At 37.1% G+C, this 22466-nt stretch overlaps 1 protein-coding gene across 7 annotated transcripts in view; it reads left to right on the top strand.

Annotated features, from left to right (window-relative positions):
* The window catches only part of HS2ST1 (heparan sulfate 2-O-sulfotransferase 1), a 168609-nt gene that overhangs the window by 123459 nt on the left and 22684 nt on the right, over positions 1 to 22466 (top strand). For all 7 annotated transcript variants that reach the window (XM_070592164.1, XM_008529632.2, XM_008529625.2 and 4 more), the window contains exons 2-3: positions 9316 to 9554; positions 18881 to 18966. In XM_070592164.1, the coding sequence (XP_070448265.1) occupies positions 9366 to 9554; positions 18881 to 18966 (275 nt within the window). In that variant the 5' untranslated portion in view covers positions 9316 to 9365. The remainder of the gene's footprint in view (positions 1 to 9315; positions 9555 to 18880; positions 18967 to 22466) is intronic.

Here is a 22466-nt window from a genome sequence, read left to right as displayed (position 1 = left end):
ACCTCATTCTCCATTAAAATGCCATTCTGATGTTTCTGGAAATCTTCCAGAGATGTCCTACAAGTGTTTAAAAAAGGGAAAAGTAGAATCCCCATTTACCTCCAAGCATCTGCTGGGTCACCATTTTGTCCACTGGGCAAGCATCTCCTATCAAGTATCATTGTCTCTGCTGCGACTCTAAAAGGAAATGTCAGAAAGTACCAGAGCCCTCATGGTGCCAAGATTGATTCCATGTAGAAATGGAGAAAAGTCTCATATCCCCCATCCATGTCATGCTTTATCACTTGGTGAATCTGCTTTGTGTGCCTGTGTGAGGAGATGGCTAACTATACACCAACTATTCATGCTTGCCCTCTCATAGTATGTATTTATTGCTCAGAAGCAACTGCCTACGCAAAGACTAAATTTCTTATAACCACCCTTGCACCTAGGTGTAGCCATATGACTAGTGTTTGTCAAGATGGTGAAGAAACTACTGTGTATTCTTCACTCTGTCTTCCGTGTCTGGTAGCTGGATGCAAAAAACTTTGAGGTCTTGGGGGAATGTGAAAGTCACAAGGAAGGAGCCTGACTCCTTGAATCATTGTATAAAAAGCCACCTACTATCTGGGAACACTCACACTGGTACTTGAACAGGAATTAAACTTATGTTGTAGTAAACAACTAAAATTTTATTTATTCTAATAGCTGATGTTTCCTTAAATAGTGCCACTTTGTATTACGGAGCCCTTCATTATAGCAGCTCACTTATCATTTTCCTGCATTCGCTTTCTCCGAAAGCTCAGACACATGGATATATGGCTATCCGTGGGGCTGGGAGGGAACAGATGCCATATTACACTCTCCAGTCCAAATCTTTTCTGCTGTGCTGCTTTCTTTACTCTATCTTCCAGACCTGTTAACCTTGATAGTATTCTTATATAAATTTGAAATAAAAGCCCTTATGAAAATATACTGTTCACCAGACCACCTACATAATTAATTTCTCAATTTGAACTTCAATGTAGATTTCCAAATATCCTGAATTCTTTTCTTCTCCTGCCGCCAGTCCTCAAACACAGGGAATGGCTCCATCCTCTTCCTCAGTGTAGAAGCTTAGAGACAATGCCTTAACCTCTTCTAATTCCCTCATATACTTTTTTCATCTAAGCTTTTATTCTGTTAACTTACCTCCTACCAGTCCCCAAACTACATCCTTATTGCGCTTGCCTTCAGTTCTTAATCCTCACTATGTCTTCAGAAGGCCATTAATACTCAGCTCTAAGGGATGTCTCTCTATAAGTGATGCCTCATGGAGTCTTGCATTGTGGAAGTCTCGTATGTGCTGTTACTTAAAACTCTTCAAAACGCCTCTATGTTGCTTATAGAAGTTGCTCTCAAAATGTAGTCAGTGCATCTCAAGGTCCTCAAGACCCTTTCAGGAGTTCACAAAATAGTTCACAACTATTTTCATAATAATTTTAAGTTGTTAGTTGCCTTTTTCACTGATTGACTTTTGTACTCATGGTACAAAATTAATGGTGGTACCACATTGTACTAGCAGTCATTGTATTCTTTATCACCTTGCACTTACAGTTACACACACACAAAAAGCCATTTTTATCTAAGAATGTCCTTTTAAAGCAGTCAAAACAATTAACTTTATTACATTTTGACTTATTTAGTACATGTCTTTTTAATATTCTGTGACAAAATGGCAAGTACACAAAAAGTGTACCGAAGTAGAATGGTTGTCTTAAGGAAAAGCACTTGTGGTGTTGAGTTGCAAGCCACTTTTTTCTTGGAACATTGTTTTTACTTGAAAAAACGAGCAACAAACAAGCTGTGTTTATTCAGACGTGAGTAGCTGGCAGAAATTTTCTTAGAAATGAACAAAGTGAACTTGTCACTTCAAGGAAAACAACTGACAGTATTCATTGCCAGTTATAAAATTTGAGAAAACTTGTATCTGCCACCACGAGCGTGTAGCTTTCCAAAACTTAGAGACTTTTCTGATGAGATTGGTGGTGATATAAGGAATGTGATTTTTTTTTTTTGGAGATGTATAGCTAAATGCTTTAACATTTGGAGGGTCTGCATAACTCTGTGAACCAGTATGTTCTAAATGACAGTATAAGGTAGGTCAATATAAGGATGTATGGGGGGCCAGCCCTGTGGCCGAGAGGTTAAGCGCTCTCTGCTTCAGCAGCCCAGAGTTTCGCTAGTTCAGATCCTGGGCGCGAACATGGCACCACTTGTCAGGCCACGCTGAGGGGGCGTCCCACAACTAGAAGGACCCACAACTAAAATATACAGTTATGTACTGGGGAGATGTGGGGAGAAGGAAAAAAGCAAAAAAAAAAAAAAAAAAGATTGACAGCAGTTGTTAGCTCAGGTGCCAATCTTTTTTTAAAAAGAAGAATATATGAAAAGTTTATTAATATGGTTTTATATAATATTGCAACTAGCCTTTAAGAAAATAACACTTGTTGAGTTTTAGTATAGTGTCAAAAAAGAATATTATCTGCAAAGGCTATTAAAATATTCCTTTTTCCAACTGTGTATCTGTATGAGTCTGATTTTCTTCATGGTCTCCCACCAAGTAATATAGGTTAATATTTTGAATGGACAAGCAGGTATGAGAATCTAGTTGTCTTCTGTTATGCCAGACATTTAAAAAGATATGCAAAAATATAAAAATGTCACTCTCTGTACCAAAATTTTTTTGTTTTGGAAAAATAATATTTTCAGAAAAATGTTATTTATGCTAACGTGTTTCATTATATTATTTTTTAACGAATTAATAAATATTTTTTGTTTAACAATTTTCATTTCTAACAGGATATTGATCCATATAACCTACATGAACAAAAACTCGTTGGGGTCCTCAATTGTTAAGCACATACAGAGGTTCTGACACTAAGAAGTTTGAGAACTGCTGACTTAGAGGATATGGTTCACATTCTGAGGATAGTGATTGAGATACTGTGGATCTGGCCTGTGCCCACTTGTCTGCCTCCATGTTTTGCCTTGCCCTTACCCCTTTCCCATATTCTAAGCTTATCGAGAATCACTTTTAGCCCTTAAGTGCACCATGCCGTATTATGCCTCCAAAGGCTTTGCTCATGCTTTGCCCTCTACCTTGAATGCCTTTCTGTTTTCACTCAGAAGGTAAAAACACCTAGTGGGCTCCTTGCTGCTGCTGGACAGGGTTGGGAATGGCCTCATTAGACTGGCTGATGGTGAAAGTCGTGACTCTCCACTGTGTTTTCTCTGACACCACCAAATAGGGAGGAGTAGGTGCCTCTCGTTACTGCTCTGTGGAGGTGGACGTCCAAGTTCCTTGCTTGGTCCTCCATTGACACTGTGGAGCTGCCTCGTTACCTACTGCCTGGGATAAAAATACTGGCTCCCTGCTTGGCCTTCTCTGACACCAGCCATCAGGAATATTGGGCATCTGGTTGCAGCCTTGTGAGGGGGGTGGATGTCTAGGCTCCCCGCTTGGCCTAGCAGGTGGAAGTGGGACCGCAGTTTTTTCTGTGGAGTTTGACTCAAGTAGAGTGGTTATTGTCTGAAAGTTTTCTGTCTTGCTATGCTGTCCTTTTCCCGATCCTTTGGCTAGAGAGAGCAGGCTTTTGTTGAGATTTTTTTCGTTTGTGCCTGTTTGTGGGTTGCCAGCATCTACTGCTCCAAGTCTGGGATATATGAGGCTAAAAGAAAACATAGGGAATTCACCACTGTGTCGTTCCTTGGTCCGAAGGGCCCTAACTAGTCTGCCTTCTTCTCTCCACGTTTTAGTCTTACGTTTGTCTTATGTATAATGTCCAGTACTTTTAGTTGTGTGTAGTGGGAGGAATAGTGAAACATGGTCCACTCCATCTTCCTTGAAGTGGAAGGTGATAGCAGCTCTTTTTTATAGGATGTTCCATGTAAACATGTTTGTAAGTTGTAATGATAACACATCTATCCCTTGTTGAATGCCTAGAAACCACACAAAGCATTTGCTAGTGTTTAGAGTCCAGCCTTGAGCCTTCCGTATAGAAATTTATTTTGTCTCAGTCCCTGTGGTGATTGAGTTCAAGACGACTGATTCAGGCTAAAAATATCCCTAACAAAATGATGCATATGATCAGACAACCAATTTATTTAATTCATAATGATTGCAAAATATTACTTCCCTGAGGATCAGATAGTGTTCGGCTGGACAGTGCGTTCACAGTGAGTGGTGCTGAAGGAAGAGTGCACTAAGTAGCCTCACAGTAGCTTTCTTTTGGTGCAGCTTTGTTACTTCCTACTTCTCATTGTGTACACATTTTATGGGGAATAAATTATACTTCACAACAGTATTTGGGGACTCGTATAACTCAGGATTTATCCCTAGAAAATGCTAAGAATCCACTTTAATTCAGGTGTTTGATAGCACAAGCTCTTGGAGCCCAGCATATCTAGCTCTACAATAGGCATACTTGCCAGGGAGTTCTGACAAGTCAAATTTTCTGCCAAGGCAGCCTCACCCATAGACATTTCTCAAATAGACGCTGCCACTTTCCTCTATGATTTCTCTTTTCCTACAATCCTTACTTGTAAGTAACTTCTTTTTTCTGTATAAGTACTAATACCTTTAGGCTGTTTACTATCAGACCTTGCTAATAGGAGGCCCTTTCCTTTTAGGAGTAATTAATCTGGGGTCATGGGTTCCCCCCCCCACAATCCATGGTTGAGCTCTAAGCCAAAGCCTTGAAATATATGTTAGGGGCCAGCCCGGTGGCACAGTGGTTAAGTTCGTACTTTCTGCCTGGGATTCGCGGGTTCGGATCTCGGATGTGAACCTACACACCGCTTATCAAGCCATGCTGTGGCAGGTGTCCCGCATATAAAGTAGAGGAAGATGGGCATGGATGTTAGCTCAGGGCCAGTCTTCCTCAGCAAAAAGAGTAGGATTGGCAGCAGATGTTCGCTCAGGGCTACTCTTCCAAAAAAAAGAAAAAAGAAATGTACAAGTCAGCCTTTCTGGAAGGAGGGTCCATAGTTTTCATCATGTTCTCAGAGGAGTCTATGACCCAAGAAAGCCACTAATGCATATTTTTGTTCCACTCCATTATGCACATATAGTTTAAATGTCTTATAAGCCACCTTACCTTATTATCTACTGAACTCGTCTTATTGTTATTGCCAATTTCTATGTTTTCTTCCTATAATACTGGATATTAAAAATTCAGTCATTTTTTCCTTAATGTTCTTTGCCTTTTATTTATTATTTGCCTGTTATCTAACTATCTATATATTTTTACTTTAGTATGCAGAAGTTTCAGTATTTGAAGGCAAGGCAATTTATTGCTCTTTCCTTTTGCTATTTCTTTTATCTTTTCAGCCCTAAACTGTTATCCACAATACAGAAATCCCACACATTTTGAACATTTGTGAACTGTTTATTTTCTGCTGAGACCATTGCAAAGCTGAGGTTCGGCACGGGGAGGGGGTTATATTCATGAGTCCTTTAATTTGTACAGAACACATAACTTATTTCTCTCTAAACTATTTAATACATAGAACATTTGAAGAGAAATGATGTTCCCCAAAATAACAATCTTAATGTTAAAAAAATTAGTCATTAAAAGATATGTTATGATTTTTAAAAAACCTTTTCTTTAGTTCTCATCAGTTTTTCTTTGTTCTGATATATACATCTTTGTGACTTGAATGCTATGTAGAATTTAGGTTGGTGTATTTAATGGAATGTTTTATTAACTTGATCATTATATTTTTAATAAATGAGACCTTTAATGCCCTGTCGATGCAGAAATAGGTAATTATTGCTATTACGAATGGTCTTTTAAAAGACTTGAGTTTGTTGATAATCTGCCACGTGGAAAGGTTCATTGCGTTGAGATCTGTGCCACCTTCAGTAGGAGCCTGGAAGAACTGAAATTGCCATGGAGTTCAGTGTCAGTCTCAGTGTTGAGCACTAGTGCTGGGGATGCCTGGCTTACCTGTAGTTTCATGACTCTCAGATTGCACCTCATGCTGTTGGCAGGCTATCCATTTTGTGGTGGTTCTGAAGTAGCTTACATAGCAGATTCTCTATAATCATTACTCAAACATGAAAAAACACTACTTCAAAATGCATCTTAAGTCTTTTAAATATACTGCCTCCATTCTCTTAAGTGCACTACAAATGTACTGTAACTAATAAAGCTTCCCCATTGACTTAAGAGAGTCTCAGAAGAAGCTGTACTAAATAAATGCAGAGCATCTTTGATAAAAAAAGAATTGGGACTATTGAATACTTAGTAAGTAAAGAATATGACCCTATTGCAAGTACCCTTACTGGTTTTTGGTTTTTTTTTGAGGAAGATTAGCCCTGAGCTAACTGCTGCCAATCCTGCCATCTTTGCTGAGGAAGACTGGCCCTGAGCTAACATCCGTGCCCATCTTCCTCTACTTTGTATGTGGGACACCTACCACAGCATGGCTTGACAAGCGGTGCCATGTCCGCACCCGGGATCTGAACCAGGGGATCCTGGGCTGTTGAAGTGGAATGTGTGCACTTAACTGCTGCACCACCGGCCCACCCCCCCCCCCACTGCCCGCCATTACTGGTTTTAAGTATTGTCACAGGAGAAAAGACATAGTAATTTACTGTCAACAGTTCTGTTACTGTTCAACTAAGATTTGATTTTATAAACAAATATTACTAACAAAACTTCTTTACAGTATTTTTATCTTTTATGTAATTTTAGGCATAACACCATGTTAATAATTGCCCTGTTCATTTAAGCAAAGTAAAAACTCTTGAAAAATAGGATATGCATATAAATGTATTATTTAAATGAGGAAAGTAGTGACTCCCATATTGTACCTTTCATAACTTAAGAAATTTTTAAAAATTGTGGGAAGTATACAGTTCATATAATTTAATATACATAATGAACCAAGAACAATGATTAATTTTTAAAACATGCTGTTTTCATGGCCCAAGTAGAGTTTTAGCACCTAAAAAAATTTTTAAATCCACAGACTAAATAATAATTTCTTTTAAAGAATATTTTTAATTAATTTATTAGCCAGTTTTCAAAGGAATTATTAGGCAGGTAAATTTTTTTCAGCAGATGGAGTAATTACAAAACCTATTAATATTGCAGTTTTTCTTGAATCATTATGTTTTCTCAGGTAAAATGGATACCCATGTATGAAATAACACATAAAATCTGCTTCATTTCCAAATACTTGATTTCAGAAAAACTCATGAAAGTAAATTCAGTGTTGTTGATTGTAGGTGAATCTTTTCAAGGCAATTTCATGCGTATCCAGGCTGCTAGAGGAGCCCTCTCACACTCTGTCAGCACTTAAATGACAGCAGCACTGTTTCATTTCTCTTAGTAGAAAAAGGAGGATGTGTGGACATAACATACCATAATAGTTTTGGACTATGGTGACAGTTTGAGGTTGTTTGGAAGATAAGATTCCTTTAAAATTATTGAATGTGATAATGTGCGTAGGCTCTCAATAATGCTTGTTGAATTTAATCTGAAGCAACTTCCAAGTCCTATGTAGGTGATTATAGTATCATTCATTACCTTGATTTATAGACTTATTTGGAAAATGAAAAATATTATGCTTCTAACATGTGGTATGTGCTTCTTAAAAGTCTACCCTGTTTCTCTTTTCTTTCTAACTATTTATTCGTAGCCTCTTTCTGTGGATTATCTTTTTCACTTGCCCCTTAAGTGTTGGTATTTCCTAAGGTTCTGCCCTGGAATCTCTTTCCATGCTGCATGCTATTCTAGATTGTCCAGGCAGTTTCATCCATTCCCATGGTTTTCCCAGATGTCTGTCTTCTGCTTGAACCTTTATTCTCAACTCTCAACCTATGTGCCTAATTATCTACCTAACATCTCCTAGATGTCCTGGGCAATACAACAACGTGTTCAACATTAAGCTCATCTCTTTCTCTCCACATTCCCAACCAACTCTCCCAAGGAAAAAAAAAGCCTATATATATATATATATATATATATATATATATATATAATGTATATGCATATACATAGAAAATATATGTGTGTCTCCTCCTGTTTTGGAAAGCTCACTGCTAATAAGCAGCAGGCCTGGAACTTTCAATTCAAGCCTTCTGAATGTGAATCCTCAGCTCAGTGTACTGTATAACGTGGTCCTCATATCCTCTGAACCAAAATTTAAGATGCATGGTCTGACAATATTTGGAGCCTGAACTTGTTATTGTAATTATACCACATTGGTTTTTCATGTCACTTTATTGAATCATTGGTATTATGGTAAGCAGACACTAATAATAGTATGTGTAATGTAAAATTGGAATTATGATAAATGCCAGAAGTACAGTATTAGGTATATATACATATGTTGCACGTGTGTGATTTGACCTAGTTAGGGAGATCAAATAATAGTTCCCTTGCAAGTGATGATTAAATTCAATATGAAGGTTGAGGAGTTCAGCAGGCAGGGTTAGGCTAGAGGGAGAATAGAAGAGTGTTCAAGGCAGGTAAAATAGCTTGCACAAAGATCTGGTGGTCAGACAGCGCGTGAGCAACTGTCTCTGTGCAAAGTAATTTGCAGTCTTGTTAGAGATTTTTATTCCCCTCATTTTTTCCTCCCCCCTCCTTCTTCCTTATTCTAAAAAATACTTGAAGCTGAAGTTTATATTAAATAGAGAGTAGTGGAAAGCAAAATGCAACTGCTTTTCTCCGTGAGTGGTGGACAGTGATTTGAATTAGCAGAGCCATGAATTTAAGGAGTAAACATAGCCAGGACTTATCTGTAATGCAACATGAAAAAGAAAAAGGGTTTGTCATGGTGTTCTTTCTGCTCTTGTTACCTACAATCACACCAGCGTTTATAATCACTGCCCTGCTACATTTTGATAAACCAGGGAGTAACTAAATCCTAAGTGATAAATTTCAGAATCTTTGCTTGAATTATAAGTGATTTCTTTTCTAAATGCATTTTTTGCTGTGAAGTTTAGTATTCCATGCAATCTGTCTTTGTGTGTTTGAGAATTAATTCCAGCTGTAGAAATTCTACTGGAATGTAAAGTGACTTTTGAACTACACTGAAGAACTCTCTGGTCTGTGGTATTCTAAACTTGATGACTGTTTATTCTTTTATTCTTTATATGTATATATATTATCCTTCGAACGTGAATCACAAGTTTTGGTCCACAAAACATTTCTTCAACTGCTCTTACCCAATTCTTGAATAGGAACATTATGTTCCAAGAATAGGAAATTATTTTCAGTGTTCTATAACTTCTTATAGTATCTTTAAAAACTGAGTTCCCCTACCTGTTTTTCTTTGCAGAAAGGGCTATCGCAAGACATGAAGTCCGAGAAATTGAGCAGCGGCACACAATGGATGGCCCTCGGCAAGATGCGGCTTTAGATGAGGAGGAGGACATGGTGATCATTTACAACAGAGTCCCCAAAACTGCAAGCACCTCTTTTACCAACATTGCCTATGACCTGTGTGCAAAGAATAAATACCACGTTCTTCACATCAACACTACCAAAAATAATCCAGTCATGTCCCTACAAGACCAGGTAAACCTCACTGAGGGAATGCATAAATGTTTTCTGACACCTCCTCACTCAAATTTTTTGTAACTCAAGGGAGTAAAGCATTTTAATGTGGAATATGTGTGCTGATCCTGATGAATTGTAAGACTCTTAGGGGAAGGGACAAACCAAACTTTTCTGTAATTTTACATTCTTCACAGTATTTGGTACATTTCCATACATATAGTATGGAATTTTGTGACTAACCTTCTGAATTTCATCTTATCTTTACTAGTAATTTATATAAATATTAGCTATAAACTCCTAGAGAAAAGGGATTGTGGCTTATATTTTTAACATAGTCTTGCATTTTAAGTTGTCAAGAAACTTTAGATAAACAGATGGATATATAATTTTATGAAATAGTTTTAAGAAAAGTGGAGGAAGTTATCTCATGAAATGAAATTTACTCAGCTCTTTAGCATTTTCTCAACACCTGGAGCTCTAAGTATAATTGTAAATCAATAAAGTTCTTAACAAATATTGAAGGGAATGGAAATTGGGCCCATGAGAAGAAAAGATAATATTTGAGAATATAATCTAGGATCAAATACCATATTGGGTTAGCCTTATTAGAAAGGTATTCGTGATAGGGTTAGAATGTATTTATCTGTTTGAAAACAGCTTAATTTGTTTTACTGTTACAGAATTGACTGTTATCTGACTATTTAGCATACGTAGAATCCTTACCCTGAAGCAAGAGAATAACACGAATACACAAGGTTAAGGTTCCCTTTCTTGCTAGAAAGCTGTTTGTAAAGGCTAATAGTCTATGGCATATCATCTGCCTATATAATTCTTGGCTCTCTGCAGTATCCCCAATTACTCTTTTTCATAGAACCGAAAAATCTACATCCGTCAGCCAAACCAAATAACTCTTCTATAAATGAGAAGAAACGTGAGCTTATTTAGCTAAGTGGGTCATAAAACTATTCATCATATAATACTGTATATCTCAAGGGCAAGTATCTTAAATAATCAGTTTTTATACAGTGTGTAGTAGATTTTAAATCTATTTGCATGACTGCTTTTCAGAATATATCTTGGTTTAAAAGGAACATTTCTTAATGCTCACATAATAATTTTAGATTTCTTTAGTAGTGTTTTTTGGAAAAATAAAGTTAACTTGCTTGTTCAATTTTTAGACTTGTTTTGTGTCCAGCATTATAAAGTTGTCTGGCAGCTAGAAGATATTTGACAATGACATCAACTTTTTTTCCATGAAATATGAATCTGCAGCAGCTTACCACATAGGACATTTATAGGCATCATATAGTGGTACATTTTCCCAGTTGCATTTGGATGAGATAAAGCTTCTGTTTTTCTTTCACTAGCTTCTTAGTTATATATAGGGGGAAAAAACCAGCGGAAGAGAAGCATAAACGCTATCTTAAAAGCAATTGGATTACATAACGAACAACACTTCAAACCTGTTTGTGTGGAGGAGAGTAGAGGAATAGTCTTACTCATTAACTGATGTGCTTCGGAATGTCAGCTAGTAGTTCAAAACCTGGTCTTAATTCGGAGTGGCTTATATGCCAAATGTTCTCTAATATACCACATTTCAATTGTTTATTGGTCTCTTGTTATATATGGAAGCACTTCTTCAAACAAGTCATAGTTACTGCTTCCCTTTCCTTGGCATGACATATTAGATAGCATTTTTATTTCACTTTCAATCTAGTAAACTTCGTCTAAATGTAAGCTTTTAAATTATACTGGATGCTTTGAAAATAATTTTTTAAATATTCCCTGACCTCCATCTTGTATAGCTTACTTTGATTTTAACACCATATTTTTGTTCTTGTGTACTATTCTCAACTGTTTTATTATTTAAATAGGAATTAAATGACCTATTTTGCTTTTCTTTCTTCTCTGAGAAATAGTTTCTAATCAGTATCTGACTCAAGTGAGACTTGAAATATGAGATTTTTATTAAATCTGCTATTGTCTCAATCTTCCATTTAAAGCCCGGTTTACTCATAAAGATATCTTAGGGTATAACAGGTACCACACTCTTTATTCCCTCACCTTCCAACCTCAGCAGTCAAGTCAGCCGAATATCTGCCTTTAGCCCCAGCTCTTTCCTAGATATACTTTGTACACACTTTACTAGACACTGTGTTAAATTGTTTACATGCTTAATTATTTCTCTCAAAAATGTTAGAGGCAAATATTTTTAATCTGGTATAAAACTATTAAATCTGTAATAACTATGCATAGTCTGCTATCTTTAGAAACAATTCTCAACTCTGCTTTTAAGTTTTCATTTATTTGTTGAGTATATAATGTATACAGAAATTGTGCTCCATTCTGCAGGGAATGCCCAAAGAAATAAAAAGCAAGACCACATATTTCAAGGAGCTTATTTTTAATTTACTTGGGAATATAAAACACAGATGCAGGAATTATGAGAACTGTTCAAAGAAAATATCAGTTTATGGTATTCTCACCAAAATGTTTAACCAAAACTGTTTCTCACCAAAGTGCTTAACCTGGACCTCATCTTGAGGAAGCAGACAAATCCACATTGTAGCACCCTCTCTAGAAGAACAGTCCTGAGCTCTTCTGGAGTGTCGGTGTCAGGACGACCAAAGAAAGGCAGGCTCGAGGGTGGGTTGTGACAGTCTTCTCTAGACTAGAGGAAACTAGAGAGACATGGAAACAAAGTGTAATGTGTGATCTCTGATTGGGTTCTGGATCAAAATGTCTGCTACTTGTTTTCAGATGGTTAAGAAAAATTGTGTGTGTGTGCATGTAGAGAGAAAAAAAGATAAACAAGTGGCAAAATGTTAACTGAATCTTGGTAAAGAGTACTCTTCCTTCAACTTTTTGGTAGTTTAAGAATTTTTCAAAATTAAGAAGTTGGGATAAAATAAGAAAATTTAGAACAAGGAGATTAAAAGATAAACATTTGAGAGTATAAGGCATGAGAAGACTAGCAAGAATGAGGTAGACTCAGTCATGAGACTATATTCTTGAGATGGGCTTTGCTCAGTTACTAGACAGGAATTGGCAGGAGACAGGTAAGCAATCGGCTCTTCTAGAAAATGAAGTTTACTCTGCCATGGTAAAAAATATCTCTACATTAGAGAACATCTTGTCTTTAAAGTAACGATGTCAAATAGGTGAAAGTGACAGCATCTTTTATGATCTTTCTTAATTCTTTTCTGTCTGGTCTGTGATCATATTTAACTCCTTTCTGTTAAGACATTGGAAATATCCAGAATTTGCATTCTCTGTAGGATAACATAGTATTTTTTTTTTCTTTTAATTCACTGTTAAGCCAACTTCTTGTCATTTAAATTAGAGATCATGGTTTGATATTATTTGATAATATATATTTGATAATCAGTTGCAGATACTGATTTTTCAGACCAACACTTTAGATGAGCGCTTCTTAATGTTTAATGTGTATCCTAATCACCAGTTAATATGCAGATTCCCATTCAGAAGGACTAAGATGGAGCCGATATTGTAAATTTCTAAAAAGCTTCCACTTGATGCCAAAACTGAAGCTTCTGGTCCTTGAACCATAGATTGAGTAGCAAAGATCAGAACGTGATTCTCAGTGGGGTTATGGGAAGATGCATATTATAATCTTCCCAGGATGGTGAGATACCTGTCTTTAAATTCATATTCCTACTTCCCCAACAAAATCCAAATTCCTCACCTACGCCCACAGGCCCTTTTAAATCCTGTCCTTGTCCATTGCTCCAACCTCTGCTTTACTAGCCACAGTGGCCTCTTGGTTCATTGAATGCACCAAGCCTTTCCCACTTCAAGGACTTTGCATTTACCATTTCCTCTTAGAGTGCACTTCTCCTGGCTTCTCACGATTAGCTCCATGTTACCCATTTAAGGTTTCAGCTTATGTGACATCCTCTTAGAAAAACCATACTTGGCCATCTTATATATCAAATACTTCTTCCAAGTTATTATGTACCATCATTCTTTCTGTATCTTTTTTAATTGCTTACTGATTTATTGGTTTACTGTCTGTCTTTTCCTCTATTATAATACAAACTCCTTAAGGACAGGAACCTTGTCTGTCTTGTTCACCACTGTATCCCCTGTGCTTATAGAACAGTGTCTGAGCCATGGTAAATACTCCATAAATTTTCTGTTAAATGAATGAAGGAAGGAAGGAAGGAACAAATGGACCAATTTAGATTCTGAAAGTATTTCTTAGCTGAGCAGAATATCATGATGGTAATTACCGGCAGAGTGAGCCCCTCTGATTAATGGTAATAAGATCTACCCTTATCTCAGGTGATTTGGGACACACACCCCACTCCCCTCCCAAAAAAAAGGATGAACAGCATAGTTCTGAACTTGAGTGAAGATATTATGCTCTATTGCTGCTGAATCTTTCTTATATTTTATCCAACTATTACTCAGTTTTTCTCTTTGTGTAGAAAGCTTCCTCTCTCGTTTAGTCTCATAAAACTACCCACGGCTGTGCAGTGAGTGTTTATTTTAAGTATATGCATGAGTAGGAGTTCGGTATATAGTAATTACCCAAGTTAATCGCAGTATTCATTGAATAGGTAGTAATTACAAAGTTGGAATTTGGCCAGGATGTTCAGGATTACATACCTACTTTTAGATAGTGAAACAGTTCTTTTGTGATCACAGATAATCATAATGTTGAGATTAATCTGATTAAGAAGGTAGGTCTAGATAAGCTGTTAGTGAGACGGTACTGTCTTAGCTTTTTCTTACAGCGCTGGTTCAGGTGTGATTCAACTAGCAAATAAGTCACACCACCACTCCTTTCATTGCTTGTGTTTTCCCTAAAGGTCTCTTCTGATTACTTGCTAGTCTGACTTTGCTTGAGTTATAAAATCTGACAAAAATCACCGTTTAGGATCTGCTCCAGGCTAGCCATAAAAACATCTCTTTTCATGTACCATATCTAAGTACTACTTCTGAGACATCCTTATGGTAGTCTATTTCAGTCAGAGCATGGAAATTCTCTGAATGATGTCACTATGGTGACTTTATTTCTTCTCCCCAAGCTGGAGTTTTCAGTGTCTCCGTGACTCCATTTGATACTAGTAGTTTTGCTCCTTTTTGCCTGTCACTTTACCTTCCATTAGTTCCGAGTATGGTCAGTAAGAATCCACAAAATGAACAGAGTAGAAGCTTGCTCAGCTCATCTTCACTTCCTCCTACTCTGTATTCTGTAGCTTGATCTTGAGGTCTTGGTCAGAATGCCCCACTGCAGAGGAAAACCAGAAAGAAACAAATGGAAAGACAAGGCCAGTGGTACGGGAGAGATGAGAAGACAGAAGATGAAAGAGCAGGAACTGCAAGTAGATGGTGAAAGGGAAAAATGGAGATGGAGAGTAGAGACAGGGACAGCTGTTCAAAACTTGGCTAAAGGGAGAAGTGGCTAAATTAGTACATTGAAAAGAAAACTTTAAAAAAATGCTGTTCCTCAAAGGGGGTTGTTCCTTCCTTGGAGATGAGTTTTGAAGAAGAGATTAGAATGGTATGGAATTTCGGTGGTATGTAGATGATACTTCTGGATGCTCAGACTCTTCCCCAGATTAGTGTGAACCGCCACTGGAACCTTATTGGCATCCTTTGTTGCTTAGCACTGTTTTCTTCCCTATAAAGGGAAGGTAAATCTCAGAACAGCAACTTTTGATTTATTGCAAATTGTAAATCAGCCACAGCTTTATTAGTGAGACTTTAACATATTGCCTTAGTTAAATGTTGATGACATGAAAGAAAAAATACATATGCATATATATTAAGTATATAGCCTTCAGTATTCTCTTAGAGATTAGAGAAAGAGTCTGTGTGTTTTGGAGACTTCAACAATAATAGTGTGTAGAGGATTTAAATGCAATATTAACCCACCTGAATTTACCTCTGAAAGAATCGAGGAAATAAAATTCCAAGTCCTACATAGACGTTTTGAGTAGATCTCTTAGTTTTGACAGGCAGTGTTCAGCAAGCCCTGAGGTTACCCAACACAATAAAGAGGAAAGAATAAGTCAGCAGTCATGGTTGAAAAACTATTGTCCAATGTGAGAGTAGTGAACAAAGCAGATTAGAAGTTGAGATTATAATGAATGTAATGAGAAAAATAAATAGTTGAGAGAGCTTTATCAGCAGAACTTGAGATCTTGGAGGTCGAGGAGTTTTGAATGCCTGGATCTCAGGGGTTTCCTTAGCAGTGGATAAAACCTGAAATTCTCAGTGTCCAAGTTTGTTGATCAGAATCATGATACAAATGACATCTGCTCTCGTTTCCTTTCACATCCTTCTGGTTTCCTCCCCCTTGTTTAAATTGGACAACAATAGGTTAAAGAAATTAGCCTGTGGTATAGTAGGGTGATTGGACCAAAATCTAAAGTGTGTGGTTCATAAAGAGTACAGGATATCCCCGGTCCCTTCCACTTCTAAAGTGATGACTCTCTAAACAAGAGAGTTTGAGGTTGGTGACAGCAGTGGAAGAGTCATGCCTTGTTCCGTTCTCTGCCTTCACCAAACTCTTCCCTGAGTCCAGCTGGAGACACAACCATTTTTCTTATTCCATTAGTTTTTAAACTGTGTTTCTTGAAATGCTTTGGTTCCAACGTGTGTCAGGCATCACTCTGTGAGGGGCTGAGGAGGCAGGGCTCATTTTGCTCATGTTCCCCTTCTGTTTCATATATTGCAGTAGCTTATAATCTTTAAAAATTTTCTCTATTTCAGTGTAGTTTTTTTCTATATCATAAAAATAGTGAATATGAGAACATATCCTTGCTGAAGAGCTTCTGTAGGCCTCAGCCCTCCTTGGCAGGCGCTATAAAAACAAGCTTCACATGAAGAAAACTAAGAGTTAGCTCCTGGGCCTACACATGCTGAAGCTTTGCTCCTCAGTGTGGCCCACTGCCCTAGCCATCATGTGGAGACTTGTTAGAAATGCAGAATCTTGGGGTTGCCCCGGTGTTGCAGCAGTTAAGTTCGCACGTTCAGCTTTGGCGGCCCTGGGTTTGCCGGTTTGGATCGCGGGTGTGGACATGGCACCGCTTGGCAAGCCATGCTGTGGTAGACGTCCCACACAGAAAGTAGAGGAAGATGGTCTCCGATGTTAGCTCAGGGCCAGTCTTCCTCAGCAAAAAGAGGAGGATTGGCAGCAGATGGCTAATCTTCCTCAAAAAAAAAAAAAAGAGAGAGAAAAAGAAATACAGAATCTTGAGCCCCACTCCAGACCTACTGAATCAGAATCTGCATTTTAACAAAAGTCCCAGATGATTCATTTGCACATGGAGTTTGAGAAGCCCTGCAGCAGGCTAGATAGTGTCCAGCTTCCTGGGCTCTTCACCCCCGACTGAAGGACACACACTGGATGAAGTGTGTCTGTAGGAGGGTTTAGTTTAACCTTGACTGTCCTTAGGAAGGGTGGAAGAGAAAAGGATACTTGAGGTTTGTAGCTAACTCTTATTCCTGCCTGACTCTTTCAGCACAGCATTCGCTAAGTTTGTGTTATAATTCTCTCTGACATTTGGCTTACATAACACTATGTTCTCAGCCTTCAGTCCAGCATCTCCTTTCATTTCCCTTTTGCACCATCACATCCGTATTAAATCTCAGCATCTGGAAAATAGAGCTGAGTTGCTAATATGTCTTAATCACCATTGAACCATCACCTCCCATTCCTATTCTCTTTGGCTTCTATTTCCCCCTCTTCTTTGGCTGAAATACTGGAACTGATGTTCACAGAACCAAAGGCTTATATGAAATAATTTACCATTAAGCGGCAGTTATAAGGACTTTCCATATTCAACATGTAAAATTTTTTAAGGATTCAGCCTTTGGGTTATCTAAATTTTTATTTTCTGTTTCATTTACATTTGCCATTTGATATTTTCATTCTATTTGGTGGCTTACTTGAAGAATAAATAGGAAAAAACATGAGAACCTCAAATCACATATTTATTTGGCTCTTTGTTTTGGTAGGGAAAAACTGTAAATATCTGCTAAAATATAATTATGTATTTTCTGCAGCATTTTTATCTACGTTCAATTTTCAGATTTTATTTTAAGGGGGGGTGTGTGTGTGTAAGAGAAAGATAATAAGATGAGGTTCATTTCATTTCCCTTATAAAAACTTCATTTTTTCTCTTAAGATATGAGTTATTAATGCTTCTCCTAAACAAATAAATTCTCCCCGAACCTTCCGTTTTTTTCTGGTTCACATCCTCTGACATACGGCTGCTTCTGCTGTTTCCCTACTCTGCTGTACCAATAGGCCTTACCCAGGGGGCAGACACCATCATTCATTGCTGTTAATGTATTGACTAATCTGGTAAGAAGTGCTCCAGAATATCTCCATGTGACTAACTCTATTCTAAAATGTAAATGAAAGATTGATGAATTGTCAAAAGTATGCACCTGACGGTCTAGTGCTTTGGAGTCTGAGGTCCCGGCTTGCAGAGACTTTCAGGACAGGTTTCCCCACTCCTTGCCCCCCAGCCTCTACTCCCCCCGCCCCCCAGCATCCAGCCTCCAGAAGAGATTCTAACTACTTGCCGTTTATCAAGCACGGATTTGCTTATCAAAAGTACACACCATTTTCATTTGAGAAATTGCGTATCACTGCTTTGCTGCTGGTGACACTTAGGTTTATTAAGTTCTATATTAACCAGTTTTTAAAATATATTTACGTGTAAAGATTTTTCATATTAATTAACCTTTTGTATAGTTTTAATTCCAGTAAATTAAATAGTAATATTTAGATATTTTAAAAATGTTTACCTATGTCACATCTCTAATTTTATTAATCTTTTTTTATCAATAAGCTTATAATATCTGCTGGTAGCTCTTTCGAGTATTCTGATAATCATCTTTTCTTTAATCATTTTGGTTTAAAGATTAGTTAATTTTCATTTTCTTTGTTGAGTCGTCACTAATTATGAATTTTTATGAATAACAAGTCTCTGAGAAGAAAACAGATCTGCATAGACTGTCCCTACACCTGAGTGCTGCCGCCTCAGCGTGGTGTTGGTGCCCAGCCTCCTCTCACCCACAGAAACGTACTCACTGCACAGCATTCTAGACGATTGCCTTGTGCCATCTTGTCTTCAGGATCCTCCTTCACGCTCTTCTGAGTGTGTGACAGTAGCTCTCTCTATGACGAAATAGTAAATATCGATCACACTCTGCTTTCTTCAGTTGAAACTGTTTCTAGCTCTGTAATTATCAAACTGATGTGATTGGTTTTAAATGCCTAAATGGAAATTATTTTGCTATCATCAAATTTCATTTTCTTTCAATTGTACTTAAGTAATGAGTGTATTCTCCTTTTTTAGGTGCGCTTTGTAAAGAATATAACTTCTTGGAAAGAGATGAAACCAGGGTTTTATCATGGACACGTTTCTTATTTGGATTTTGCAAAGTAAGTTATACCTGAAATGACACAGTAAAGAATGCTTTGTACTTTAGCAACCTAAAAAGGAATAAATTCGTTTAATTATGATTTTTTTAATTGAGATAACATTAGTCTATAAAAATTATGATTTTGATTTTAAAAAAATGTACTAGCTTGCCTTTGCGTCTTTTAGGCATGTAATTTGAGCCTACCTTCTAGTGTTTTACTGCCCTCTAGTGTTCCTAAATTGATAATTGTCATATTAATGTTAGAAATTCAACACAATAAATTTAGTTACTTGTCATTATTACATTTAGATTTCTTGTACAACCAAATGACACTATTTTAGGAGAGCCTCAAGTTTTAACCTGGAGGCCAAGCGGATCATGACTTTACCACGCCATTGACTGAGAACTGAGAAAGCAAAGAAGCCATCACTCAGTTATTAGCGTCCCAGGGTGTCTGCTTCTCAGCCAAGACACAGTGAAGTGTACACTTTCCCTTGGTCTTTGTTGGTTTAGCTTCAAAATTGTGATATACTTAAAAGAGACGGTTTTAAAAATAGTGATTTTCCTGAAACTAGAGATAAATTAACTCATTTTCCATATTTTTGAGAGGAGTGGGGTCAGGGTATTTCTACCATAATTGTCTCAAGAAAAGTTCATAAAACTACAGGCCCGCTTTCGGTATCAAGCAGTATGTGGCACCCCCTAGAGTCTGTGCCACATGAAGTACTAAGCAGAAAACGTCTAAAGGGATATTCTAAACATGGGTGGCTTGTGAATCCATTGGAACGTTTTTTGTAGCACATAGAGTACCATTATAGTAAAACCTCAAATCCAAATCTTTTCCCTCATAAGATTTTGCCCTAACTTCAAAAACATTAAAAATATATTTTTTTAATTATTTAAGCTTAGACATGTTCTCTCAGTCATTTTGTTAGCAATCATGACTTCAAAGTAATACACCCTTATGTATTTGTCAACTTTAAAGAGCATTCTGTGTGACATTTGAAAATTAAATTGATATCCCATTGTCATTTTAACTTGTTAAATTGAAAAAAAGTTCAAGTATTACTGATTCAGATTGATAATAAATCTTAAGTTTCTTGAAAAGCTTCTAATTGAAAAGGATTTTCCCAAATATTACTTGCATAAAATAATATATTCTCATTTCTGGTTCCTCCTGCAATACTCAAGATCTTTCAGTAAAATGGTAGCTTTAAAGTTAGATGTACATTTTCTATAAATAATTCATACTGCAATATTGAAAACATTTTATGGGCAGCTTTAAAATAAACTAATTATTTTTTCTTTGCAGAGGTAATGAACCAATTTCATAAACTTCATTCGTATGCATATTTTCCCTCAGGGCTGCATTATCCTTCAATTGAATGTTTGTTACCCTTTTGCCTAGATGATTTATTTTTTCCACACATAGCTTGGTTTCTGATACTTTGGGTTTTCATTATTAAAATAATATATTGAGTACTTTTGCTTTTGGCAAAAGTCTTGTACTTAGAATGAAGCTCTGGTATATGCTAGGGGTTCTTGCAGTTGAAAAAGTATAATACTTCTTGAAAAGATTAATCTCACTTATTAAATACTAACATGAACGTTTAAGGGTTTGAATATTTTCATATCAGTCTCATGTTATTGGAAGTGAAAAGTATTGAGAAAATTTTTAATAGACTTTTACAGGATTTTAAACAAATACCTAAAAAAATCAACTAGAGGAAATGTATTTTCATGTAGATAGTCAAGAACTATTGTAGATGTAATTAGTGTCTTTTAAAATAATTTTTGGTTTGACAGCCATACTAACCATGAATGAGTAAGGAAGAGGAAAGAAACATCACCTTACCAATTTTTAAAGTACTTTATTCTTCAAAACATGTTCTTGACTGGTATAGTACTTTGTGGAGTCCATTAAAATACTGGCCTTCAGGGGGCCAGCCCAGTGGCACAGCGGTTAAGTTCATGCGCTCCACTTCTGCGGCCCAGGGTTTGCTGGTCCAGATCCAGGTGTGGACCTAACACTGCTTGTCAAGCCATGCTGTGGCAGGCATCCCACATATAGAGTAGAGGAAGATGGACACAGATGTTAGCTCAGGGCCAGTCTTCCTCAGCCAAAAAAGGAGGATTGGTGGTGGATGTTAGCTCAGGGCTAACCTTCCTCGAGAAAAAAATACTTGCCTTTAGAAGAAAATGGTTGAATTTGGTGAAAGAAATATTTAATCACATAGCTTTTCAATTGCCTTAGCAGAGACACTAAAAAGAGTGGAAATCCAGGAAGTGAGATAGAGAAATAAAAAATGAAAATTTCTTTCTAGTTTAGACTGATCACTAAGAAGCATGCATTCTATCTGTAAGCCTATGTCTACTCAAGCTGTGTTTTGGTTATATTTATCTGGTTTTCTTCAGAACTTTAGAATAATAACAAAAATATCTTTTTGTTACATATTTTCATTTCTATCCTGTCTTACTCCTTTTTGTCTTAATCCTATTCTTGATTTTTTTAGCACATTTCCTACTTCTTCCCTCCATTTTTCCCTTCAGTGTTCAATTACTGTTTTGTTTTCTTTTTAATTGGTGGACAACAACACAATTTTTAAATGATAAAGTTGAATAAGTTGTAGTTCTTGTCCTCGGTGAGTTCATTGAAACCCCGTTTTTTCCTACAATTATCAGTTCATGATGGTTCATTGTAAATAGTGAAAATGTTACAGATTACCCTGCCTTTAAAATTCAAGCTACTCACTTACCAGCAGCATCAATTATCCCCACTTTGATTTTCTTCAAATTTTACCAAAGAAAAACATTACAGCATCTCTTTCAAAATCCTTTTTCAAGAACACTTTCCTTTATAATGAATAATGTGTACCTAAAAGAAAACTGTTTCGATTCTGGTTTCGATCAGACTCTGCTGAGATGTTTTATGATCTGGCTACCCTAAGGGTCACGTGTCAGCAGCTGTCTTAGAGATATTTGGAAATCATTTCTGATGCCTGGGTGCCTTTGTGGTTGTCCCCAGGAATAGCCTGGGTTTTCATCGCTGTCCTTTTGGTGTCTCCATATCACCCCTGTTGTCTTTTTCAGAACAATTGAGGTGAATCAGTAAAGAATCAGATATGTCAGGACAAGAAACAAATACCTGAATGCTTCACTAGGTCTGAAACAAAGTGACAATATTTTTGGCTTAAAGAGAGTTTCTTAGTATATAGATTCATGTGAGATTGTCCCTTTCGTCTCGTACTTCTCTGCTGAACCAGTTGAAGTTTGCACCATTTCTACAACTTGCAACAAGTTTGTCACAACACCGTGGAAATATGTTAAAACTTACTTTAATCATTGCAGGCAATAGGTGAGAGTTGCCTTTTCATTGACCTTGTACTGCTAGCTCTTCCTACAGCACCGATCCTGCAGGTGGCTAAGGAGCAATCTCTCAAGTCAGACAGAGCTGCATTTGAACCCCCCAGTTCCTCGCCAGCTCTGCGGTCTCAGGCACCTTACTCCAGATCTTCAGTT

The sequence above is a fragment of the Equus przewalskii genome, chromosome 24 (assembly GCF_037783145.1).
Source record: "Equus przewalskii isolate Varuska chromosome 24, EquPr2, whole genome shotgun sequence".
Lineage (NCBI taxonomy): Eukaryota > Metazoa > Chordata > Mammalia > Perissodactyla > Equidae > Equus > Equus przewalskii.
The sequence above is the reverse complement of the archived record's forward strand: the minus strand, read 5'-3'. Positions and strand labels throughout refer to the sequence as shown.